Here is a 21,333-nt window from a genome sequence, read left to right as displayed (position 1 = left end):
GCAATGCCTCGGATGGATGAGACAAGTCGGGGGGGTGCTCCAAACAAGCGCCCAGCCGCGACAGGGGTACTCCTCTTTCCCACACACACACTCTCTCAGCCAAAAGACCCATACGGAGTAGACAAGATCCCATCCTAGCTCCTTGGACCCTGGCGACCAAAACTCTTGGCACAAGTGTTGCCTCCTGCTATTTTCAGTTCCGTAGAATATTTAAAAACCCCTCGCGGTGCCTGCATCATGTCCTGCCTAGAGGGAAAGCTCTACAGACACGCATAATCTACGTCCGAGATGAAAACAGTGGTATTGTCGATGGGTGCGGCACTCTTGGCGCTGCTGCCCGCCACTACGGAGGCGGCCAGCTTCCCCAGAGCCGTGAGCGGCAACGGCTATCTGAAGGTGCCCGTGGGGACGGTGGATCGGCCCAGGAAGACGAAGAGAGACGGAGGCACTGTCGAGACAGTACTGGAGAACAAGGAATTCTTCTACGCCATGGATCGTGAGTTCTTCCCTTTTCACAGTCCAGTCGAGGTTGGAAGGGGGGGAGGGAGGAGGCGAGAGCGACGGTGTGGTGCCTGCTTCATACCTAACACTTTTGTACGTATCGCAGTCGATATCGGTACCCCCGGACAGACAATCACAGTCCTGGTCGACACGGGATCCAGCGAGCTCTGGATCAACCCCAACTGCAGCACAGCACCATCCGAGTCGCAGGCCAGGGAGTGCAGGACATTCGGGCAGTACGACCCGGACAAGTCGACGACGCCGCCCGTGGGGCCGTTTGGAAGCGAGCAGCTCAACTATGGCGACTCGACGGACCCAAAGACGCAGACATCCGTGTCGATACAATACTACCGCGACACGCTGTCGATAGGGGACGCTTCCATCACGAATCAGACGTTTGGCGTGGCGGTCAGCTCCAACGGCCAGTCACAAGGGATATTCGGCCTGGCGCCGGACCTGAATTCGGGTTTCGACAGCGACCTGCCCTACAGCCTGGTATTGAGCACCATGGCGGCGCAGGGCGTCATCGCGAGCCGTGTTTTCACGCTGGACCTGCGCCACGCCGTAGATCAGGAGGGCGCCGTGACGTATGGCGGCATCGACCGCAGCAAGTTTATCGGATCGCTGCAGCGCACGCCCATCATCAAGGGTCTCGGCGGCGAGAGTCGTCTGGCCGTCAGGCTGAACACGCTGGGTATGACGCTCGGGGCCGACGACGCGGACGGCAGCACGCCTCTGAGCTACGAGCTTGAGGGCACCGACGGAAACGTCCTGCTCGACTCGGGCACCACTCTCACGCGACTGCGCTTCGCCGTGGCGCGCCCCATCCTCTCCATGCTCAGGGCCGTCGAGGACGGCCAGGGCTACTACTACGTGCCGTGCTCGACGCGCGAGGCCGCCGGCAGCGTCGACTTTGGCTTCAACGGCAAGACTGTGCGCGTGCCGCTGAGCGACTTCATCCTCGACCTCGGCCAGCCCGACGTGTGTGCCGTTGGCATCGCAGTAACCACGGGTCAGCAGATTCTCGGGGACACAGTTCTCCGCGCTGGCTTCTTCGTCTTCGACTGGGACAATGAGGAGGTACACGTGGCGCAGGCGGCCAACTGTGGGGATGCAGACATTGTGGCCGTGGGTTCCGGGACCGACGCTGTGCCGAGTGTGACGGGCAACTGCAAGGAGGACGACGGTCTTTTTGCCGGAGGTCCGGTGGTAAGTGCTATCCGCAAGATAATGATTGTAGCAAGGAATCAGCAAGAAAAACTGACTCTAGACTCCCTGCAGACCACGGCTACTACGGCAAGCAGTACCCAGGCGACTAGTTCCGTTACGACAACATTCACCGTCTCATCGTGTGATCCATCAAATGCAGCCTGTCAAACGGGTGTGTTGACGACACAGACTCTAGATGCAGCGGCGGCAACGGCGACAGTGACGGCAACATCTGATTCGGACAGTAATAACGAAAACGATGGTGAGAGCTTGGGTGTGGGCAGGACCGTTCCTAACCTCACGGCATTCGGCATCGGCATTTTGGCTATATGCATGTACAACGTTATGAACTGAAGAGGGTGACTGGATCCCCTCGATGACGCAACGAACTTGTTTTTTTTTCTTTTTCTTTATTGGGGGGGGGGGGCTGGAGGGAGTGTATGTGAGGGGGAAGAGGATGATTAAAAAAAGGAAATAGACGGGTTTACTGGTCAAGCTGGGCCCAGTATGAAAGTGGGGAAGACGCGTTGCTGTGTCTCCATATCTTTCTCCTCACTGAGAAGGCGAGGCGAGCACTGAGAGGGTCCAGTGGCACAATGACGATGACGGGGGTCAACGGGCGAGCTTCTTCAGGCACTACAGTAGGTGGGTACGAGCAGGCAAGAGCCCCCCTAGAGCACTGATTGCCAGTGAGTCAGTGGCTGAGCCCTTCCAGCCTCCCCCCCACCCCCGCTTTCTTGTCCACCCTGGAGTCCCGGAGCTAGTGTAATGCGTCCCACAATATTGGTCATCATGGTTGGGCCTAATCCAATCCGAGTCCCCGACGCCGGCACCAACTTGGGGTATTATCTGTATTGTCTGTACTTATGGCACCCAGACTCCTCATGGCATCTATCTGGGGTATCCGAGGCACAGAGACTGCAGGGTCGGCTATCAACGAGTAAGAGGCACTCTTTACCTAATCACACTGACTGCTCATGGAATATGATACCCCAATCTACTATTTCTTTCCACCTCGGCTCAATCGAAAGATGCACCGAGTGTAAATACAGTGTCCCACCGCTTCCTCTCTTCTCTGCTCATCCCTTTAAGAAGGCTGTACTTGCCCTCCTTCACCCTAGTACTAATACTGCTAAGCGATTGTCTCGTCTTGCTTCGTGCGCAAACCACCACTCCCCCCTTTTCTCTTCCTGCGTTATTTGCCTATTTATTGCTCTCGTCCCATCTCATCCCTTTGTTATTCTGTTCATCTTCAGAGATACCGGGAAACTGAATCACCCCTTCATCATGGTCTTCCACCCCCCTTCATGGGTTCCCCCGCTCCCCCACATCCCTGACGACATCACCCTCGACCAATTCCTCAACACTGAGAATTACGGTCGCCATGCCCTCTCGTCCTCCCGGAATCCCTTCACCTGCGGTCTGACAGGAAAGACGTACACCGCCCAGCAAGTCGTCCAACGCGTCGATTACCTTTCGCGCGCCCTGGGAAAGCGGCTGTCTATCGACTCCGAGGACGGCACCGAATGGGATAGGGTTGTCTGTCTGTTTTCTCTCAACACGGTGAGCAGACTATACACACGCGCGCACACCCGCACACGCGAGCAGAAGTCTTCGATTGGTTTACTGACAACCTTCCCAAGATCGACTACATCCCATTCACAAATGCCATCCATCGTCTCAATGGCATCGTCACCCCCGCCAGTGCCGCCTACTCCGCCCCCGAGCTAGAGCACCAGCTTAGGTCTTCTGGCGCAAGGGCCGTCTTCACCTGCTTACCGCTCCTTGACACGGCTCTCCAGGCCGCCAACGCAGTCGGCATCCCCGAGGCGTCCGTCTTTCTCCTCTCCCTCCCCGGATTTGACGATTCCAAGGTTCCCTTCTCTACTCTCGACGACCTCATTGCCCAGGGAAAGAGTCTCCCGCCTGTCAAGCCGCTGAGGTGGATAAAAGGTCAGGGAGCGCGTCAGACTGCCTTTCTCTCTTACTCGAGCGGTACATCTGGACTTCCCGTATGCATTCTATACCTCCCCTCGCACGCTCGCCCCCTTCTCTCTACAAATCTCACCCTCGCTTTCTCTGTAAGGCAAAATGGATACTGACTTACTCGCAGAAAGCAGTCATGGTGTCCCACCGCAACGTCATAGCCAACATCATACAGGTCGGCATTTATGACGGGGTGGGACGGAAACAGAAGGGCATCAAAACCCAGGTCCACCTGGGTCTCCTCCCGTTGAGCCATATCTATGGCCTGACCCTCGTGGGCCTGTTAGGCCAGTACCGGGGAGATGAGGCTGTCATCCTCCCCCGCTTCGAGTTGAGCTCGTTCCTCTCGTCGATACAGCGCTTCCGCATCGAGGCTCTGTTCATTGTACCCCCCATCCTCATCAGCATGCTCTCCAACAAGGACAAGTGCGACAAGACGGACATGAGCAGCGTGCGACACGTCATGAGCGGCGCAGCCCCGCTGGGGAGCGAGGTTGTCGCGGAGGTCTTGAAGCGGTATCCAAGCTGGACCGTTAGTCAGGGATATGGTAAGTACACATCATTTCTCATACATAAAAAAACAAAACAAAACACCCCCCCCAAAAAAAAAGTTTGTCCCCCGGCGGCCCTACCAGGGGCTGGTCTCACTTTGCTCGCAATGCAAATCTCAGATCGAATTGACGACCGCTGACAAACCTTAGGCATGACGGAAGCCTCCCCCGTGGTAGTCACGTCGAGCGAGCTGGACATCTCCATCGGTTCCTCTGGCTCCCTGATCCCAGGCTGCGTCGCTAAGATCATCGACACGGACGGCAACGAAGTGACGACCCACGAGACCCGCGGCGAGCTGCTGGTGCAGTCCCCTTCCGTCGTGCTGGGCTATCTCCACAACGAAAAAGCCAACGCTGAGACATTTGTGTGGCACGACGACGGCCGCTGGCTCCGCACGGGCGACGAGGTACTCGTGCGCAACTCCTCGCAGGGCAACGAGCACTTCTTCATCGTCGACCGCATAAAAGAGCTCATCAAGTGCAAAGGCCACCAGGTTGCCCCTGCCGAGCTCGAGGCTCACCTGCTGTCTCACCCGCACGTGCAGGACTGCACCGTCATCCCCGTCGCCGACGACCGCTCCGGCGAGGTGCCCAAGGCGTTCGTCGTTCGGGATCCCTCTGCATCGTCTGTTCCCGATGCTGATCTCATCAAGTCCATCACGAAGCATGTCGAGGACCACAAGGCGAACCACAAGTGGCTCCGTGGCGGGGTCGAGTTCATCGATGCCATCCCCAAGAGTCCCTCCGGTAAGATTCTGAGGAGGATGCTGCGCGAGAAAGAAAAGGCCAAGAGGAAGGAGCAGGGAGCTAAGCTGTAGACTACGTGTTCATCGTTTGACAAGCTTCCTTTTTACACCGCACGAAGACGAACACACAAATGTTGGATTATAGAACGAAGGGCACGATTGGTAAAGCATGTATGAATGCTGTCCACGACAAATATACCGTACAACTTCAATGAAAATGAGATGAATAACAAAGTTCTCTTTACTACTCCTAAAGAATCCTTCCACAAAAATCGCGCTATAAGGACGTGTTTTCCCACTTTGGATATTAATATTACAAGACCGGTGGTAGAGGGAGTAAGACATGGAAAGAGCCATGAATTTCCTTAACAATCTACCACAACCCGAGTCCATCGACTTTGTCACCAAATTATGTTTCGTAAGGATCGTAAGAAAGGTATGCAAGTTTCTTTGTCCTTGAAAGAACCTCTTTACCCACTAGGGGTTAAAAAGGGACTCAAGACAGAAACTGATGTGAAGGTGGGTGTCCAAAATAGCGAAATTATGTGTGGTAAACTTGGCTTTTCTTTTCTCTCCGAGTATTATCTAATAAAGAGCAAAACAAAGACAGTCGGGTCTCTTTTTGTAAGAACAAAAACTAACAAGGAAATGAGCGTGAGTATATAACTGTGTAAAGAAATAAATATTGAAGAAAAGGTTCGTTTGATAAAACAAAGCTTCATAGTCGCTTAGAGAGCAGCCATGGCGATCATGACGACGGCACCGAGACCCATACCGGCGCGGACCTGGGCAGCACCGGCCGTAGGGACGGGGAGGTTGCTGTTCGTGGCGGCGGGCAGACCGATGGTGCCGATGGAGGTGGCGGCAGGGCCGTTGGGGGTGAAGTAGGCTGCCGAGGTGACAGGGACGACGACGCCGTTGGGGGCGGTCGAGGAGCCGATAACAGGGATGGCAGTGCCCTGGGCCTGGGTGGGGTTGGGGATGGAGACCTGGGGGACGGTCACCTCGGTTGAGATGACGCGGGTGGTGGTGCTGCCAACAATGGTGGAACCCTCGGTGACGGCAGGCTCGGTCACCGTGGTCTCGAGGACGACGGTGGTGTAGGGCACGGACGAGATGACGGGGGTGCCGGTGACGGTCAGGACGCTGGTGACGGTCTCAATGCCAGTGACAATGGCAGGGTTCTCCTCAACGTAAGGGGCGCAGACACCCTGGAAGAACTGGACGGCCTCGGAGATGACGTCGTCGGACTCGCCGTGGGCGTACAGGCAAGTGTAGGTCTTCTCGACAAAGTCCGAGTTAGGGCAGTAGCAGGCGGCGTCAGAGTTGTCCTTGCAGTCCTTGACAACCTGGAGCCAGGTGTTCAGGCACTTGGGGACGACAGAGGGGCAGGGGAGCTCCTCATCGGGAGAGCTGGGCGAGCCAGAGCTGGGGGTACCAGAGCCGGAGCCGGGGGAGCCGGAGCCAGCGGTGGCGGTGGCAGAGGGAGTGATGACCTCGGTGACGGGGCAGACGGTGGTGCTGACGGGGATGGTCTCGGTCACAACGACGGGGGTACCGCTGCTGGCAGGGCAGTTGGTGACGTCGGGGGCGCACGAGGTGATGGTCTTGATGGAAGAGGTGAAGACGGTCGAGGTGGNGAGGTGATGGTCTTGATGGAAGAGGTGAAGACGGTCGAGGTGGTCAAGCGGACAGTAGTCTGAGGAGTGGTTGCAGGCTGAGTCTCGCCGGTGGTGGTGCCGGGAACACCAGGGGTGGGGACACCAGGGGTGGGAACACCGGGGGAGTTGTTGGGCAGAGAAACAGAGGGGCGGGAGCCGCCGGGAGTGGTGCCGGGGGCGCTGGTGCCGGGAGCGGTGGTGGCAGGGACGCCGGGGGTGGTGGCAGGGACCTCAGGAGAGGTAGCAGGGACCTCAGGAGAGGTGGCAGGAACATCGGGAGAGGTAGCAGGGACCTCAGGAGAGGTGGCAGGAACATCGGGAGAGGTAGCAGGGACCTCGGGAGATGTGGCAGGAACATCGGGAGATGTGGCAGGGACACCGGGGAAGGTGGTGGGGGTAGGGACGAAGACAGATGCGGTGGTGGAGGGGGTGTTGTCGTCACAGTCAAAGTCGATCTTGGGGATCTCGACGTTGCACTTGTCCTTGGGCTTATCGGGCTGAGAAGGGTAGACGACGTGGACCTTCTTGGCACCGCCGCACTGGGAGTTGGAGATGGTGTTGGTCGAGTCCTTGAAGCAGTCGGAGGATTGCTTGCAGGTGGAGCCGTCGGGCATGGAGTAGTGGAACTCGAGACGGCAGTCGAACTCGACGTTGACCTGGAACTCCTTCACGGTGAACTTGTCGACCTCGCTGTCAGAGCTGCAGCCGAAAGAGGGGGCAGTCGAGATGTCGCTGCCGCACTCTCCGCTGATGAACTTGCTGGAGGTACGGGAAAACTTTCCGGAGAGACCGGAGCTAGCGGAGCCGCAGGACCAGCCGCTGAAATCGAAGCCACCGTAGCTGGAGAAAGAACCGGTGGAGAGGTCCGACCAGTCGAAACCGCTCTTCCACTTGCTATCGCACTTGTTGTCGGAGTTGCTGGGGATGGAGAACGACTCAGCGTTGTAGAAGCTGGAGCCGAAGCTACCGTACTACACGAAACTGTTAGCAGATGTCATGAAAAAGCCCCGTTAACAAGATGGCAACTTACAGTAGCAGCAGCGGGGGCAACAGCGGTGGCCACCGCCAAGAGGGCGAAGGAGTTCTTCATGATGAAAAGACTGGCTCTCCGTCGGTTGAGAAGAAAATAAAAATTATTTCAAAGAATGAAAGGAAGAATATTCAAAGAAAAAGACAAGTTGGCTCAGAGGAAACGAATGACTCTGAGACCGGGAAGAATATTATCCTGGTGAGGATGTTATGGAACGAAGGAAGAATGAGAAACGACTGTTGTAGAGTGCTCTTCAAGAAAAAGGTCAAGATGTTGAAGCGGGCTATGCCATCTATATACCATCTTCCAACTGCGTGAGAGTCGACCAAGACCGGGGAGGGGGGGGGGGTGACAGGGCCAAGGCCCATTATCCCACTGTCTAGGCCTCAGGTGCCGGTTGATGCTGAGCTGCATACTCCGTGTGAACGTGCTCCGTACTACTCCATAGTCCCATGGCTCCTCCTCATGGCCTACAACTTGGTTCGCGTATCGTATTCCTTCTTGGCTTGTTCCCATGCGTAAACGTACCCTGGTCAGCATAGGGTCTGTCCACCGTTTGTCCCTCCCCACCCATGCTCGTATCGTACTACTCTGTAAAATAGTCTATATGTAATATTATAGTATATCAATACCAGCAGTATACTATATGTACTATCATAGTACCTGCTCAAAAGCTTTGGAGAGTGATGGGGGCCCATGCAACCCACGTCAGTTGGGCCAAACTCCTAGAGAGGGGCGAAGGAGTGACTTGTGAGTGACCATTTGGCTGTATTATCCAGTAATGCCGGAGATAGCAGAGAGAGAAGGGGGGGGGCAAGCCCCTGTTGATCGAAAACATGACAAAAGTAAAAACGTCGAAACGTGGCAGTGCTTCCACGGCTTCATGGCCATTGTGAGCCTACGTTTCAGTCGAACGGTTTGTAGTGGATCCATGCACCAGAGACCAGAGGTAATGCCCTGTCGATCCGGAAGGGTACCTGAGGGCGGCTGTAAGGGGCGCAGAGTGACAGGCAGTCTGCCGTCAGGCTCTTTGGGCTACCTCGATCGGTTTGTAGAGGGGCAGAAGTGCAATACTGGTGGGAAGAGTCCAATCGACAGCTGGCGGGGTAGCGCCGAGCCTTGACCCATGCGCTTTGGTCTCTCGGTCAGGGGTATCCTGAGAGAGCGGGGGCGCGGCAAGAGAGACTAGAGTGCGGTAGACTTGGCTCTTCGTAGACTATTACCTGCGTAATAATATGAGACTGCTGACAGCAAGCCTGGCGCCTCCGGTTCTCCGAGCAGGGATATCACACCTTTCCCATGCCTCATGCCCCGATGCCACGGATCAATCGTTGGCCCTGTAAATAGAATCGTACCAGACATATGATGGTGTTGGACATCGGGGAATATTACCTCACCCGGCTCCGCAGCAGTGACAGCGGCTGTAATTGTAGTTGCCGGGGTCTGCATATAATGTACGAGCATTGATGGCATGAGAGACGGCCGTGGTGGCAGTAGCAGTGAGTAGTAGTAATACGAACGAGGATACCGAGGGGAAAAGTTGGCATAGGCTCTGGCTGGTGGGAAAGTCGACGGGTTCGCTCGTACCGTACGTCGACGGTGGTGCATGCTCTCAGGTACGTGACGCTTGGTAATACCAACTGCAGGGGTTGCTAAATATGGCACTTCTTCTTCTTCTCCTTAGTACGGGGTATTAAATGTAGCATTCAGGTGAGGCCATGGCGTCCAATGATTGTATGGGTGGCTCCCGGGATGAGCAAGGTGCTGGATACCACTACCAATAACCGTATGAGCCCGTGGTCGCAGGCCCGCTAACACCGTCATGGAGAGGGTGTACAGGTACTAGTACACGGTCAGGTTGGTGGGCTGATATGTTGACGATGGGTGAGTATTATCTGTGCAAGCGATGCGAGTGGCTGCAGCGTATACGAGCACGGTGAGATTTCTTGTTCTGTTTTGTTCTGCTTCACGAGGCATGGAGGCTGAGAAGGTGGTCGCGGTGTAGAACGACGGCAGGTTGGCAGATGCTCCTCTAGTTAGGAATTCGGGAGAATGCAGTGGAACATGGGGTTGTACGTTCTGGGGGAGGCTCCTTCCATCAAAGAATGGAATGCGCAGTTGGGAGGAGCGATGATGTCTGTCGCCCAGGCAGGAACGACTCAGGACTCACGACTCACGCGGGTGCGCACCGTCGCCGTACGAAGTATGTCTGGCTACTGGGGGAGAGAATTGCCAAATGGGGCAAGTAGACCAGTGTAGAATCGAGGGTAACCGCTGGTAGCCCTGTAGCCTGCAGTGATACCATCGACGGGCAATCGTACAGGTCGGGCCCCGGGCGACCCCGGCCGTTGTCTTACAGTGCTCCACGACCCTGGTAGGGCCTGGGAGGGCACTAGGCGGTAACTGGAACTGCCCTAAAGAGTGGCGCCAGGTGCCTGACGCCAGCAGTCGGCCTGTGCGAACCACTATCGTCGATGGGCCATCCTTATGCAGGAACAACGACTCACCCGCCCCTGGACGCTGGACCCCCGCCCCTTCCTGGACCTCGACCCCTGCATCTCTCTTCTCGCTTTGGCGCCCGCCCCTTGTTCCTCTTTCTTCTCTCGTCAGGTCTCTCTCTACTGTCTCCGGCCACGAGAGAGGCCGTTCTCATACACACCCCGGTCACTTCCTTCCCCGTCAACGGCCCAGTAGAGAGAGTCTAGCCCTTTTCCTACTGCATCCACACCGCAATCGGAAACGCACCATGCCTCAACGTGGTCTACTCCCACTCCCTCTCGCTGGTTGGGTTTGTCCTTGGCGCCATCCCAAGCATCAGATCCGTCCCTACAGAGTACGGTATGAGCGAATATGCTCCAATGCTGGATGGCAGCAGCACAGCTTCAGCAAGCGAATGAATACCCGCGTATCCCAAAGGGGTGGGCTCTACGACGTATAGCCAATGGCCGCTAAAAGAGGACAGTTGAGACGACGGGTGTGAGAGAAAAGGTTTATAGAAGGCTCAGCAGGCCGAACATAGCCTCCCCCAGTTTAGGCCATGACTGGCGCCAGAGAAGGCGCAGCTGTTTGCTGATAAACATACGGAGTACGACGTATGTTTGTCTGTAGACTGCCGATGATGCTCTCCATTCGACAAGCCCGTAGGTCTGCCTCCCCCCCGCCCCCCTTTCAAGAGGTTAAACGGGTCGATATAACGACTCGTTCCTGATAATCACATCGCTTATGCTTATCAACTGATATCGGTACCACCTAGTTCTGTTGTCACCCCTACAGGCTACGGGTGATGCTCTCGGTGACACATGGCAGGTAAGACCAAGACCCAACCATGGCCCGGTGAATGAGGCGCTATATGCTGCGAGGATGCTGTACAGGTCAGGACGCCAATGGACGAGTACCTGTAGCCGTATGATACCGCGATCCACAAGAGATACCGTATGGGGACGGTCGTAAGAGCAATCTTAGACATCCAGGCGTGGCGCTCTTCGGCCACCCATGCGAGTGCGAAGCATATTGTTGACCTTTGACTGATGGAGATGACAATCTGGTCGGCTATCTAGATGTGATTTCCTTTTTGCTATTCCGGGCCTTTTCCGTGAGAGCGTCGAGGCAGGGGCCCTAGCGTATTGAGTCTTGGGGAGCTTGTTGGCTTCAAGGACGCCAATGACTTGTCGGTTTCCCAGCTTTTCTATATCGAGTGCAATTACGGAGTCTTTTTCCTTTTTTCTAGCTGTATCCGCTCAACACCATGTACAGATTGGCAACGCTCATCACACGGGCCACGAGGACGAGAACTACATGTACAGGTGCGGGCTCCCTAACCGAAGGTCCACCCGTCGCCGGTCGACCGTTGCTGCTACTGTACTCCGTTTTGGTGCTAATAATAATCAATACCTTGCACGAGTATACAGTGATACTCGTAGATTACGACGGTGGTATTTCTCTGTATTATCTGGTACCCGTACATGTCGTCGATAATTGCATCCCAGGCGCACACACACACACACACAACACATCATCTCTCTCTCTCTACTGGTACAGGTATCCCCCGATCCATATTCAGCATTCTCAGGTGAACAATCATGAATCATCGTTTGAACCTTTGCGCGAGTCTTTGTTTACTTCACCTAACCTCCTCACCCCTCAATGCTTCTTCCTTCCTTCTAGTGGCGGAGTTTGCACCTTGCCAAGCCAGGGGTCACCTATTAGCTTTGTTTCAGTATGCTCGTGCTCTGGCTGATACAGCCCTCTCTGTCTGTCCATTATCATCCCACTTCTGGTCGGCTCCTCGCCTCTGCCGTTCAAAATCATTATTAACCAGATTGTCGTTCCTGTTCGTGACACCGCTCGCCAAATGCCACATGGAAGAAAGGTCGTTCCGGCGCCGGATGTTTGGGCCTCAGGCATGCATCTAGCCAACACGGGGATTACCTACCAGATCACAGCGAGGCATCGGCTCCTTGGTTGAGGAGCCTCTGCCGGTGTTGGATGAGCTGCTGCTGCCCTCTGTTGTTACGTCCATCTATCTAGGCTGGCTGTGGCCTCGGATACAAAGGTGACCCCGTGGCCAGCTGTGGTGAACAACGGAGCTGCACGTAGGTGTAAACCAACAGTTCCCCCCAAGAAGGAAATAATCTCATCTTCCTTCACCTCATACAATAGCTCTACGAGTATATGATGCGGTGAGAGGGAAGGTGATCGGAAGGGAAAAAATCAATATGCAATTTAAAATGAAAAGCAATAGTCTTGGCCCCAACTCCGTTTACCACTACACCAACACGTCGGCTCCTCGGTCACGAGCCCTTTGTTTTTTTTTCTCTCTCACCTGAAGACGACAGGGGTAGTTGACAGTCATGGCACCACTACGGAGTAATACTTACTACATTGCCTACTAACACAGCTTTTTTACTGTTTCCTCGTCTTTCTCTCTCTTTCTCTCGACTTATCTCCCACTACAAGCAATACGGAGTCAATAATACGGAGTGATTTCATTCCCTCTTCAGGACGTACATGTGTGCAGTACACAAGGTTAACCGCACCAAATCTACCTCACCCTATTGTTTCAGGCCATGAACCGTTGCACTATTCCAGGGGGGGGAGAAGAAGAAAAAGCAGAATCATGTATCGATACCAGCCTCGTGTTGATCATATCACGGCTGATCAGAGAAGAGCTGAAAACCACCCTCTAACTCGTAGACTCGTAACCTATCCGATGGGTTTCCACGTAATATTCCTTGTTCTTTTTTTAGGCGAGAGAAGGGTTGTTGATGTTGGCTTATTTCCATTTTCAGGTACGGCCCATCGGGGTTATGCCGCACGATACCGAATATTATCAGGATCCAGTCTCTACTCGTGTACTCGTGTGAGTAGATGGGACGAGCCGGGTTCGCTTCTCTCCTTCTCTCTTCTCTTCTTCCAGCAATGCGGTGTGGTATAGTGTACGGGTACGGGTGAAGAAGAAGAATCACCTTCCCAAGTCACATGAACCACCACCCCTATGCTACTCATCACGCATCTCACATCTATCAACAGTAGATAGACCCATGGGAGTGAACGTCTCAGATGGTCATCTTCGAGGCAGTATGTCTACGATAGCCAACCAGGTGCAAATTGATATCTGTAGAGAAGATGATTGTTCCACTGATTGTAAAAGTGAATACAGGGTATTATTTATAAGTAGTGATAAAGATAATAGAGAGAGAGAGGAGGGGGGTCAACGCCCTTGCATACTCCGCATCCGTGCCTCGGCAGCTCTAGCTCTCCTCTCCCTTTCTAGCTTCATACGCATCTCAGGCGTCAACCCACGGGCCTCCTCCTCCCTCTTCTCCTGAGGCGTCTTCGCCAGCCCGGCAGCCAGGGCGTTATGTTTCTTTTTGCCTGTTGACGCAGCACCAGAAGGCTGTTCCTTTTCCTGCTCCCGCAACTTCTGCTCCTCAGCCTTCCGTCTATCGACCTCCTTCCGGGTAGCCTCGGCCTTGTCACGCTCTTCCCTGACATCGGCATCGGCCTTGCTCATGGCCGGCGGGATATTGGCCTCGTCCCAGTTCCATTTCGACTCGCCGAGCTCATGACGGGCTACGCGGAAGGCGTCGCGCGTCGCTCGGTCACCGGCTAGGTCAAAGGCTGTTCTGGACTCGCGGTTGCGTACGAGCGGAGACGCCCCGGCGCGGACGAGAAGGCCGAGGACCAGGGGGGCAGAGTTATGCGATGCCGCCAGGTGTAGAGGCGTCGGAGCATGGTGATTTCCTTCGGGAGGGTGGAACGTAAAGTCGGGGCTTACGCCGTTGCTCTTGAGATACGAGAGCAGGGCCGGGACCTTGGAGCGCCGCACAAAGGCCTGTAGCTGTGACGTGTGTAGCAGGGCCGTCTCCTCCTCTTCGCTGAGCTTGGGCTTGGTCGCAGGCTTCTGCGACGCAGGCTTGGATGTCTCCTTTGTAGTGGACGGCGGGGGCGCCGCCTTGGCCTGGTCAATCTCTCGCACCTTGAGGCGTGTGAGCTCGATAAAGGAGCGCATCAGCTCGTTTTGCGTTGCACGCCTCGTGCTGAACGGGAAGCTTCGCAGTCTGGAGTCATTGTGCCGGAGAACCTGTCCGTCGTAGGGACCGAAGAGGGTCCGGCGGTTGGTGGACCCCGTAGCGCGTACAAAGAGCAGCTCCGACGTGTCGATCAGCCCCTTCCACTCAGTCAGCAGGGACCGCACGTCCTGCACCAGGGCCTGCTCGTTGTATCGACGCAGGTCGGATCCTGCCGAGTGCGCATTGCCCTTGGCGTTGTCGTTGGCTGACTGCGAGCCTCCCTGTTTACGGCGCGTCGTATATCGGTGGAACGTCTTGTGCGCCAGCACCGTGGCCTCGCGGTTCATGGTGGTGGCGCCGCTCTTGGTCGGCCGCGGGGCCAGCGACACCACCATGGCGGCGAAGTGGCCGCCGCCGATCATGCACAGGAACATGTGAGGGCCCTTGTAGGCGACGTCGGGGATGGAACCGTCCTTGGCCGGTCGGGGCATCACGATGGGCTCGATCTGCTTCTTCCGTAGTACCTCGACCAGATCCGTGAGCCGCTGCTCCTCTCCCGTCAGGATGGACCTGTATAGGCCAAAGTAGGTCTTGTCCGGTAGTAGCGGCGAGCCGAACCAGATAAGCGGCGCCTTGGACTTGTTTCTGCGCGCCGATCGCTCTGGGTTGCCGTTGGTGTCGTCTCCACCATCGTCGTCGTCGGCGGCGGCCGTCTTGTCGGCCAGGCGGGCCTGCCTCTTGAGCAGCAAGGTCAGGGTAGATTCTGGCTTGCCACCGTCGTCGGAGCCATCGTCATCTTCGGACGTGTCAGAACCGGACAGGGACTCGTCCAGGTCGCCAATGAGCTTCTCGAAATCCGTCTCCGTCACGGGCTTGAGCCCCCGCAGCTTCTGCTTGAGGTTGTAGCGGTGCAGGTCAGATCTCTGGTGGCTGCGCTGGTCCTCGAGCGAGCTGAATGTCAGACTGCAGAGGGAGCAGCTCTGTGCGCCGACGAGACCGTCATCCCGGTCGACAGGGTGGGGTTCGAGTTGGTCATCTGGTATGTCGGGGGTGTCTCGATCGCCGGACTTTAGGGAGATGTTGTCGAGTACCTTTGGGGGGAGATCGTAGACTGCATTGCAGTGTTAGGTTGAGTCATGTGGAGGAGCAGGGGCAAAAAAATAAAAAGAAGCAGTAGCAACGTACCGTATAGTGGCTTCCGCAGAAAGTCATCCAGAGGTTTTGCCATGGTGCTGCACACCTTTTCCGCCAAGGTCGGAGTGAATGACGGACAAGAGGACCCCGGTGGTATGACCTCTTCGAGATGGTCGGAATACGTTCGCGGTCGTTTCTCTTCCTGTACGATGAAAGATGGTGGTGATTCCATGATGCTGAGTCAAACGGCAACTGGAGGGGCAGCGAGCCCCACCACCGGGATAAGACGTACACGGGTACTGAATGACGAGGGTGATGCCTACTATTCTATCCACGGTATTGATTCTGTGCCAGAGAGCAGTACGGCGATATTATTTCTCATGACATGCTCTATTCCTTTACGTATCCCAGACATCATGGGACCATCATGTTTCTCCCGTCGAAGGCAAGAAGACAGTGGCAAACCCGACGCCTGGGACCAGCGTAAGTGTTGCCTAGGGTAATCGAACTGGACACGCAAGCAACGTCATGGCCCACAATGCAACTCACAGCTCAACCATAATCTGTATTGCTGCTGATAAGATTACAAGAAAAGCAAAAGAAGCCTACATTGGTTTGGTAGCGAAGCGGTTAAAAGATGCCCTTCGAGCCTTGGCAGTCCGTAGCACTTCAGCTCCAAGAGGAAAGAAAGCCCAGCTAATGGAGCCACGTAACGACTGAGCAAGAGTAGTGGTAAGCAATGCAAGTGCATTGATGTGTATTATTATCGTCTGTAGCTGCTACCTCCACTGCCGCCATTTAGTGTCACCACTGTCAGGTAGCGCTACTACGATCCCAGCCCAGCTGAAGTCTACAGCGATCAAGCCTCGAGCCGCGCCCCTCCACGATCTGACGATCCGCGACCTGACAGCCAATTGGATGACGAACGGCCCGCCTTCTTGTACTATGCCCGTGCGTCGTACGTAGCAGTTCCCAGGTGATCGGGGTGGGGGGGGGAGGATTACTAGCAAAACTGGCTGCGTTGCCCAAGAATCTGGCCCCGACAGCTGAGTTAAAGCGGTAAGTTGTAGATTAGCTTCACGAGGGAAGAGAAGAGGAGGGGGAAGCTGTATTATTAGTCTGTAGGTACAGGTAGTCAGTCTCTTCGATCCAATAAATATCTGCTTCGACCCCTCCAGCAACCGTTATTACTCTTCTCCTTCTTTCCATCATCCTCTCTCTGGCCTACCCCCCGCCCCACAACCCATCTTCCCACATCCACACAACACATCAGAACCACCGACGGTCAAAATGGACTTCATCAACAAGGCCGCCGAGAGCTTCAGCGGAAACAACGACAGCAATGACAGCAAGGACAGCAACAAGTCTAGCGGCGGTGGCGGCTTCATGGACAAGCTCAACAACGCCGCCGGCGGTGGTGCCCAGGGCGAGAAGAACGAGGATGGCCTCGACAAGGGTATGTTCTCCCTCACCTCCCCCTCCTCCTCGTTCTGCCCATCCATTCGAGTCACTCGTGATCAAGAAAGGAATGACCGGAGAGAAGACGGATCTCAATTCTAACCCCCCCCTCACAGCCATCGACATGTTTCAGGAGAAGGTCATGAAGTCGGGCGCTCAGGACAACGAGTCTGCCGCCGAGCAGGCCAAGGACGAGATGATTGCCGACGCCATCCGCAACAAGTACAAGGAGGCTACCGGAAACGAGTTCCCCATCGAGGACAAGAAGAAGTCGTACGGCCTCTAAGTATATCAGCATGACATGTCATCACCATCAACAATATACCATCTATACCGCCCCCCCCCCCGGTCCTTGCAACCTAGTCGAGGGCGAGGCACAGACGATAATGAATTAAATAAAAGAAAGACATTTGTATTTTAACCTGTCAAATTGGCTTCCCCTCATCGTAGTATTGTGTAATATAACAATCGTACCATGACCTGTCACGCTGGCTTCCTGTCATCGCAGTACTGTATCGTGTGATATTGCATCATGTTTTTTTCCCCTCAAACTATCAAGGCCGAGACGTGTGCGTAATACATTTCTTTGAGCCTGTTTCCGTAAACATCATTCTGTTCCTCTTTGGCTCCCCATCTGCAGTTTCGTTGTGCTTCTTTTGTTCATTCACAGTTTCTGTTGTCGTTTTGTTAATTTGCAATCTCGTTGGTCATTGTGCTAAGATCTACAAGTGTCTCGTATACTTGCATGTGTGAAAATGACTGTCATAAACTCTAAGTCCCTCCCTTCCGTCATGACTCTCGACCCCTTTCTTTCTCATGACGCACGACATCAAGTTCGCCCCCCCCCCCCTGTCTTATTCAACTCGAAAATAGCCCCGACCCTTTTTTTCTTTCTTTCAGGTCCACATCGCATACCGCCACGCACTCACGCACTGAACTAGATGCCCGAGCCCATGTTATGGTGAGAGTAGTAATATGGCGGTGGCGAAAGGGGATATCCCGGGAGAGGACCCCGGTGCATCCCACCATGATTGACGGCCACGTTGACCATTTCGCCGCCGGGGAGGACGGGTCCGCCCGTCCTCGCAGCCCGGTAGTCCCCGTAAACGCCCCATCCCGGGTTCGGGGTAGGGTTCGGCTGGTACGCCGCGTGATGGCCGTACCATGGGGGGTGGTGGCCGTACTGCTGGGGGGCATGGTACGGGCTTGCCGGTCCGGGACTGAATGCCGGCATGGCAAAGGCGGCGCCCGGTGGGATCGCGGCTGCGGGATGGATCGGCGGAGGGGGCCCGCTAGTCGCCTGTATGGTAGGACGGTATACCGATGGCTGTTCCAGCGGGGGCATGGACCGTCGGTTGCCGTCTGCCACCACGCCTCCCGGCCGCCCATACGCTGCCGCCAGTTCTGTCCTGCCGTGACCTGTAGTGGCGCCACGACCGTTGCCGCCGTTACTGTTCAAGCTTCCTCCTCCTCCTCCTCCTCGGCCGCCGCGACGCCTCGTGGACATCTTGTTGGACGTCTTGGGTTTTCTGTCGACGGTGAATTCGATTCGGAAGACGGGGTCGGTGGCCATGACGCTGTCGGTGAGCCCGCACCTCTCGAGGTCGGCGGCGCTGGCGGTGCACAGCTGGAAGACGTTCTCGAGCTTGTCAAGGCCCTTGACCTCGGGCACCCAGGTCCGCACGTACGTTCCGTCTTTGTCGTAGTCGAACGCCTGCTTGATCGGGTTGAAGATACGCGCGTCACCCCGCGGGTCGTTACCCACGCCCGCGACGTACTGCCAGTTGGACCAGTTGGACGAGACGTCGTAGTCGACGAGCATCATCTCGTACCACTCCGCGCCGTACCGCCAGTCGATCCCCAGGTGCTTGGCGAGGAAGCTTGCCACGTTCTGCCTCGCCCGATTGGAGGTGTATCCCGTGTGGAGGAGTTCGCGCTGCGAGGCGTCGATGAGCCCGATTCCCGTGGTCCCCGCGAGGATCCTGGCAACGATCTTTCCGACTTCGTCCGGGTTCGGCACCTGGCCGATCTGCGCGGTCGAGGCGTCAGCCGTCTTCCACTCCTTGTCCAGCGATGCTGCCCCCTTGTGACGGAAGCCGGACCGCCGGAACAGCCGGCGTCCGAATTTCGCGGTGCAGAGCCTCATGTAGTCGCGCCAGAGGAGTTCGAGGCGCACCGCCTCCGACCCTTCGTTCTCCCCCTGCCCGTATCCGTCGGCCGATTCATAGCGCGCGTCGGTGCCGTCTTCGTACCCGACGAGGTGGTGGTGGATCTGGCGCGCCGAGATGCAGCCGAAGGCCAGGAAAGCCGACAACTTGGTGCTGAAGGTCGGTCCTAGGAGTCCGTTACGCGTGTCCTTGTATGTCTTTATGGCCCCCGAGTTGATCAGGTACTCAAGGCGGTTCAGCGCTCTGGTCTCTCCGCCTTGTAGGATCCGGTCCGGGGCAGCGTCACCGCCATCTTCTTCTGGTTCTGTTTCCGGGATCGGTGGTGTGTTAGGAGGAGGGTTGCGGAGCGGCGTGAGCAGGCGCGCCCTGAGATCCTCGAGACTTCGGGGTTCGACAAAGGGCGATTCGGAGTCGGCTGACAACGAATCTGGAAAGGGCGGTAGAGAGGACTTTTCGGGTCGGGGGAGCGCCGAGCGCGGTCGTTTGCGCAGCGGCTCTTGAGATTTTCGGTAGCTCGTATACACGTCTGGAAGTTCCGATGGGGTCTGGAGGCCAGTGTCGCGACTGGGGGAGAGGGAAGTCAGTGGGAAAAAGGGGGATAAAAGGGGGGGGGAAGAGAAAGGGGAAGCATGGAGTTTTTATTTATTTCTCTCTCTGTCCCTCCATGGGTGTGTTTTGTGTTATTGGGTAGGAGAGCCGGCGGCATTAATGATGGCGATGGGGGTAAAGGCAACGGGCGCGAAGCATGAGGGTGGGAACCGGAGTGTGAACTGGAGCGAAACCGGACAGTCTAGGAAGATTGTCGTCGTACAGGGCAGCGGTGGGCAGACGGCTATGATCAACGGGAGGAAGGGCCAGCGTAAGGGACAGGAGCAGGAGCATGATGGTGTAGGTACTAGGGGCTACAGAGGAATAACGATGGTAGCAAATGCAACAGAGGGTAAAACTCACTCATCGACAAAGTACTTCTCATCAGGCCAGAGCTTAAAGGTAATACCCGCAGCCTGACATGCGGATGCGACAGCGTCTTGGTCCAGCTTCTCCTCGTGGGATAACTCCTCGGTCATCCAGACTTCGGCAGTCGCTCCACCGAGGGCACCCAGGATGCTCTTGACGACGGTGCCGAAGTCACCGGTCCGGATGGCAAGGCCGCTCCCCAGTTCCTCGAGGTTGTCCTTGAGATCCCAAACCGACTGGGCAAGGAACCGAGCTCTATGCGGGCCACAACGCCAGAACTTGGCAATAGCGCTTACAGCAGGAGGGTAGGGTGATTGCTTGCCAGGCCGGACTAGGCCCGAGACTTCGATCTGGTTGGGCAGAAAGACGTAGACGGGTAGGAGGTGGGTGAAACCGCGATGATGACGCTCGTCATCCGCGGCGGCTGGGGAGGAGGGAGAGGACGAGGAGGGGGAGGAAGTTTCTAGGTGATGCAGGATGGGATTGTCTGATGTGCGCAGATCGCGACGAAGCAGGTAGATCAGGACTTTGTCTCCGTCCATGGTTGACGATGGCCGGGTGCAAGCTGCCGGTGTAACTGCTGCTGTTGAAGTATGCTACAGAAGGGCCATGCCAACGCACCGCAAAAAGGAGAAACACGGCACAAGACAAATGAGAAGGCGTAACACAGCGGAAAAAGATACGCCGTATATGTTATATAACGGAATACGAGGCCAATGAGGAAGAGGATAGAGGGAAGGAAGAGAGAGAGAGAGCGCGAGAAGGAGGGGCAAGATGGGTATGAGGAGCGATTCCGCAGCCGACAACAAGGGCTAACTGGTTCTCAAGTCTTGGGTCTAACCGTGGGGGATGTGGGAAGAGGAGTCAGTTTAGAAGAGGACGATGATACAATGTAAAAGAGGGTAGCAGGTTGAATTTTCGAATCGACCCCAAGTGGGTTGTAGGAAGGGGAAAGAAGCAGCCATGTCCCTTTGACCCTCATTCAGCCCCAACTTCTATTCCTGAGTCTTGGCCGCCCCCCCCCCCTTCCAACTCGCATGGCTATATCCTGGGCAGGAGCCGGTGTACTAAGCGCCGCTCCGGTTTTCTTTTTTTTTAAAAAAACAAAAGAAAAAGAAAAAAGGACCCTCCTGAGCATGTGTGTGGCACCCGAGGAAGGGAAAATGAGTGAAACTTGTGCGAACACCGCAGGGTTGGTACGTAGGTTATGGTGGAAAGAGATATACCCACGCAGATGAAGGTATATTTGGGTGACGATGCTGAAAGCCCATGCAGGTCTTGAAGATCGAAGGTTCTAAAAAGGGTATAGTACCATTTCTCTCTTGTCTTCCTTCCTACGGGACCCACTCTACCAGCACTATACCAAAAAAAAAAAAAAAAAAAAAAAAACTCCATCGGACTACGGCGGCTCTGGGTGGAC

General features: G+C 55.7%; 6 protein-coding genes across 6 annotated transcripts; 3 read left to right on the top strand and 3 right to left on the bottom strand.

The window, feature by feature from the left end:
• Positions 1 to 288: 288 nt before the first annotated feature.
• Positions 289 to 2,064, top strand: GMORB2_5201 (Eukaryotic aspartyl protease; the record flags this gene model as incomplete). Its single annotated transcript, XM_035467175.1, has 1 exon — positions 289 to 2,064. One exon carries the CDS (start codon positions 289 to 291, stop codon positions 2,062 to 2,064), a length of 1,776 nt encoding a protein of 591 aa, XP_035323187.1.
• Positions 2,065 to 2,997: 933 nt separating this feature from the next.
• Positions 2,998 to 5,065, top strand: GMORB2_5200 (Acyl-CoA synthetase (AMP-forming)/AMP-acid ligase II; the record flags this gene model as incomplete). The annotated part of the gene is made up of 4 exons (XM_035467174.1): positions 2,998 to 3,273; positions 3,354 to 3,722; positions 3,824 to 4,244; positions 4,398 to 5,065. 4 exons carry the CDS (start codon positions 2,998 to 3,000, stop codon positions 5,063 to 5,065), a joined length of 1,734 nt encoding a protein of 577 aa, XP_035323186.1.
• A 656-nt stretch (positions 5,066 to 5,721) lies between these two features.
• Positions 5,722 to 7,744, bottom strand: GMORB2_5199 (CFEM domain; the record flags this gene model as incomplete). Its single annotated transcript, XM_035467173.1, has 3 exons — positions 5,722 to 6,600; positions 6,687 to 7,625; positions 7,685 to 7,744. 3 exons carry the CDS (start codon positions 7,742 to 7,744, stop codon positions 5,722 to 5,724), a joined length of 1,878 nt encoding a protein of 625 aa, XP_035323185.1.
• A 5,650-nt stretch (positions 7,745 to 13,394) lies between these two features.
• On the bottom strand, positions 13,395 to 15,424 carry GMORB2_5198 (C2H2 finger and ankyrin domain protein; the record flags this gene model as incomplete). Its single annotated transcript, XM_035467172.1, has 2 exons — positions 13,395 to 15,307; positions 15,382 to 15,424. The coding sequence occupies 2 exons, from the start codon at positions 15,422 to 15,424 to the stop codon at positions 13,395 to 13,397; spliced, it is 1,956 nt and encodes a 651-aa protein (XP_035323184.1).
• A 1,196-nt stretch (positions 15,425 to 16,620) lies between these two features.
• GMORB2_5197 (uncharacterized protein) lies at positions 16,621 to 17,074 on the top strand (the record flags this gene model as incomplete). The annotated part of the gene is made up of 2 exons (XM_035467171.1): positions 16,621 to 16,786; positions 16,905 to 17,074. 2 exons carry the CDS (start codon positions 16,621 to 16,623, stop codon positions 17,072 to 17,074), a joined length of 336 nt encoding a protein of 111 aa, XP_035323183.1.
• Positions 17,075 to 17,725: 651 nt separating this feature from the next.
• Positions 17,726 to 20,455, bottom strand: GMORB2_5196 (deoxyribodipyrimidine photo-lyase; the record flags this gene model as incomplete). The annotated part of the gene is made up of 2 exons (XM_035467170.1): positions 17,726 to 19,520; positions 19,908 to 20,455. The coding sequence occupies 2 exons, from the start codon at positions 20,453 to 20,455 to the stop codon at positions 17,726 to 17,728; spliced, it is 2,343 nt and encodes a 780-aa protein (XP_035323182.1).
• Positions 20,456 to 21,333: the final 878 nt, after the last annotated feature.

The sequence above is a fragment of the Geosmithia morbida genome (genome assembly GCF_012550715.1).
Source record: "Geosmithia morbida isolate 1262 chromosome Unknown scaffold_3, whole genome shotgun sequence".
Lineage (NCBI taxonomy): Eukaryota > Fungi > Ascomycota > Sordariomycetes > Hypocreales > Bionectriaceae > Geosmithia > Geosmithia morbida.
This window is presented reverse-complemented; position numbering and strand designations above follow the sequence as displayed.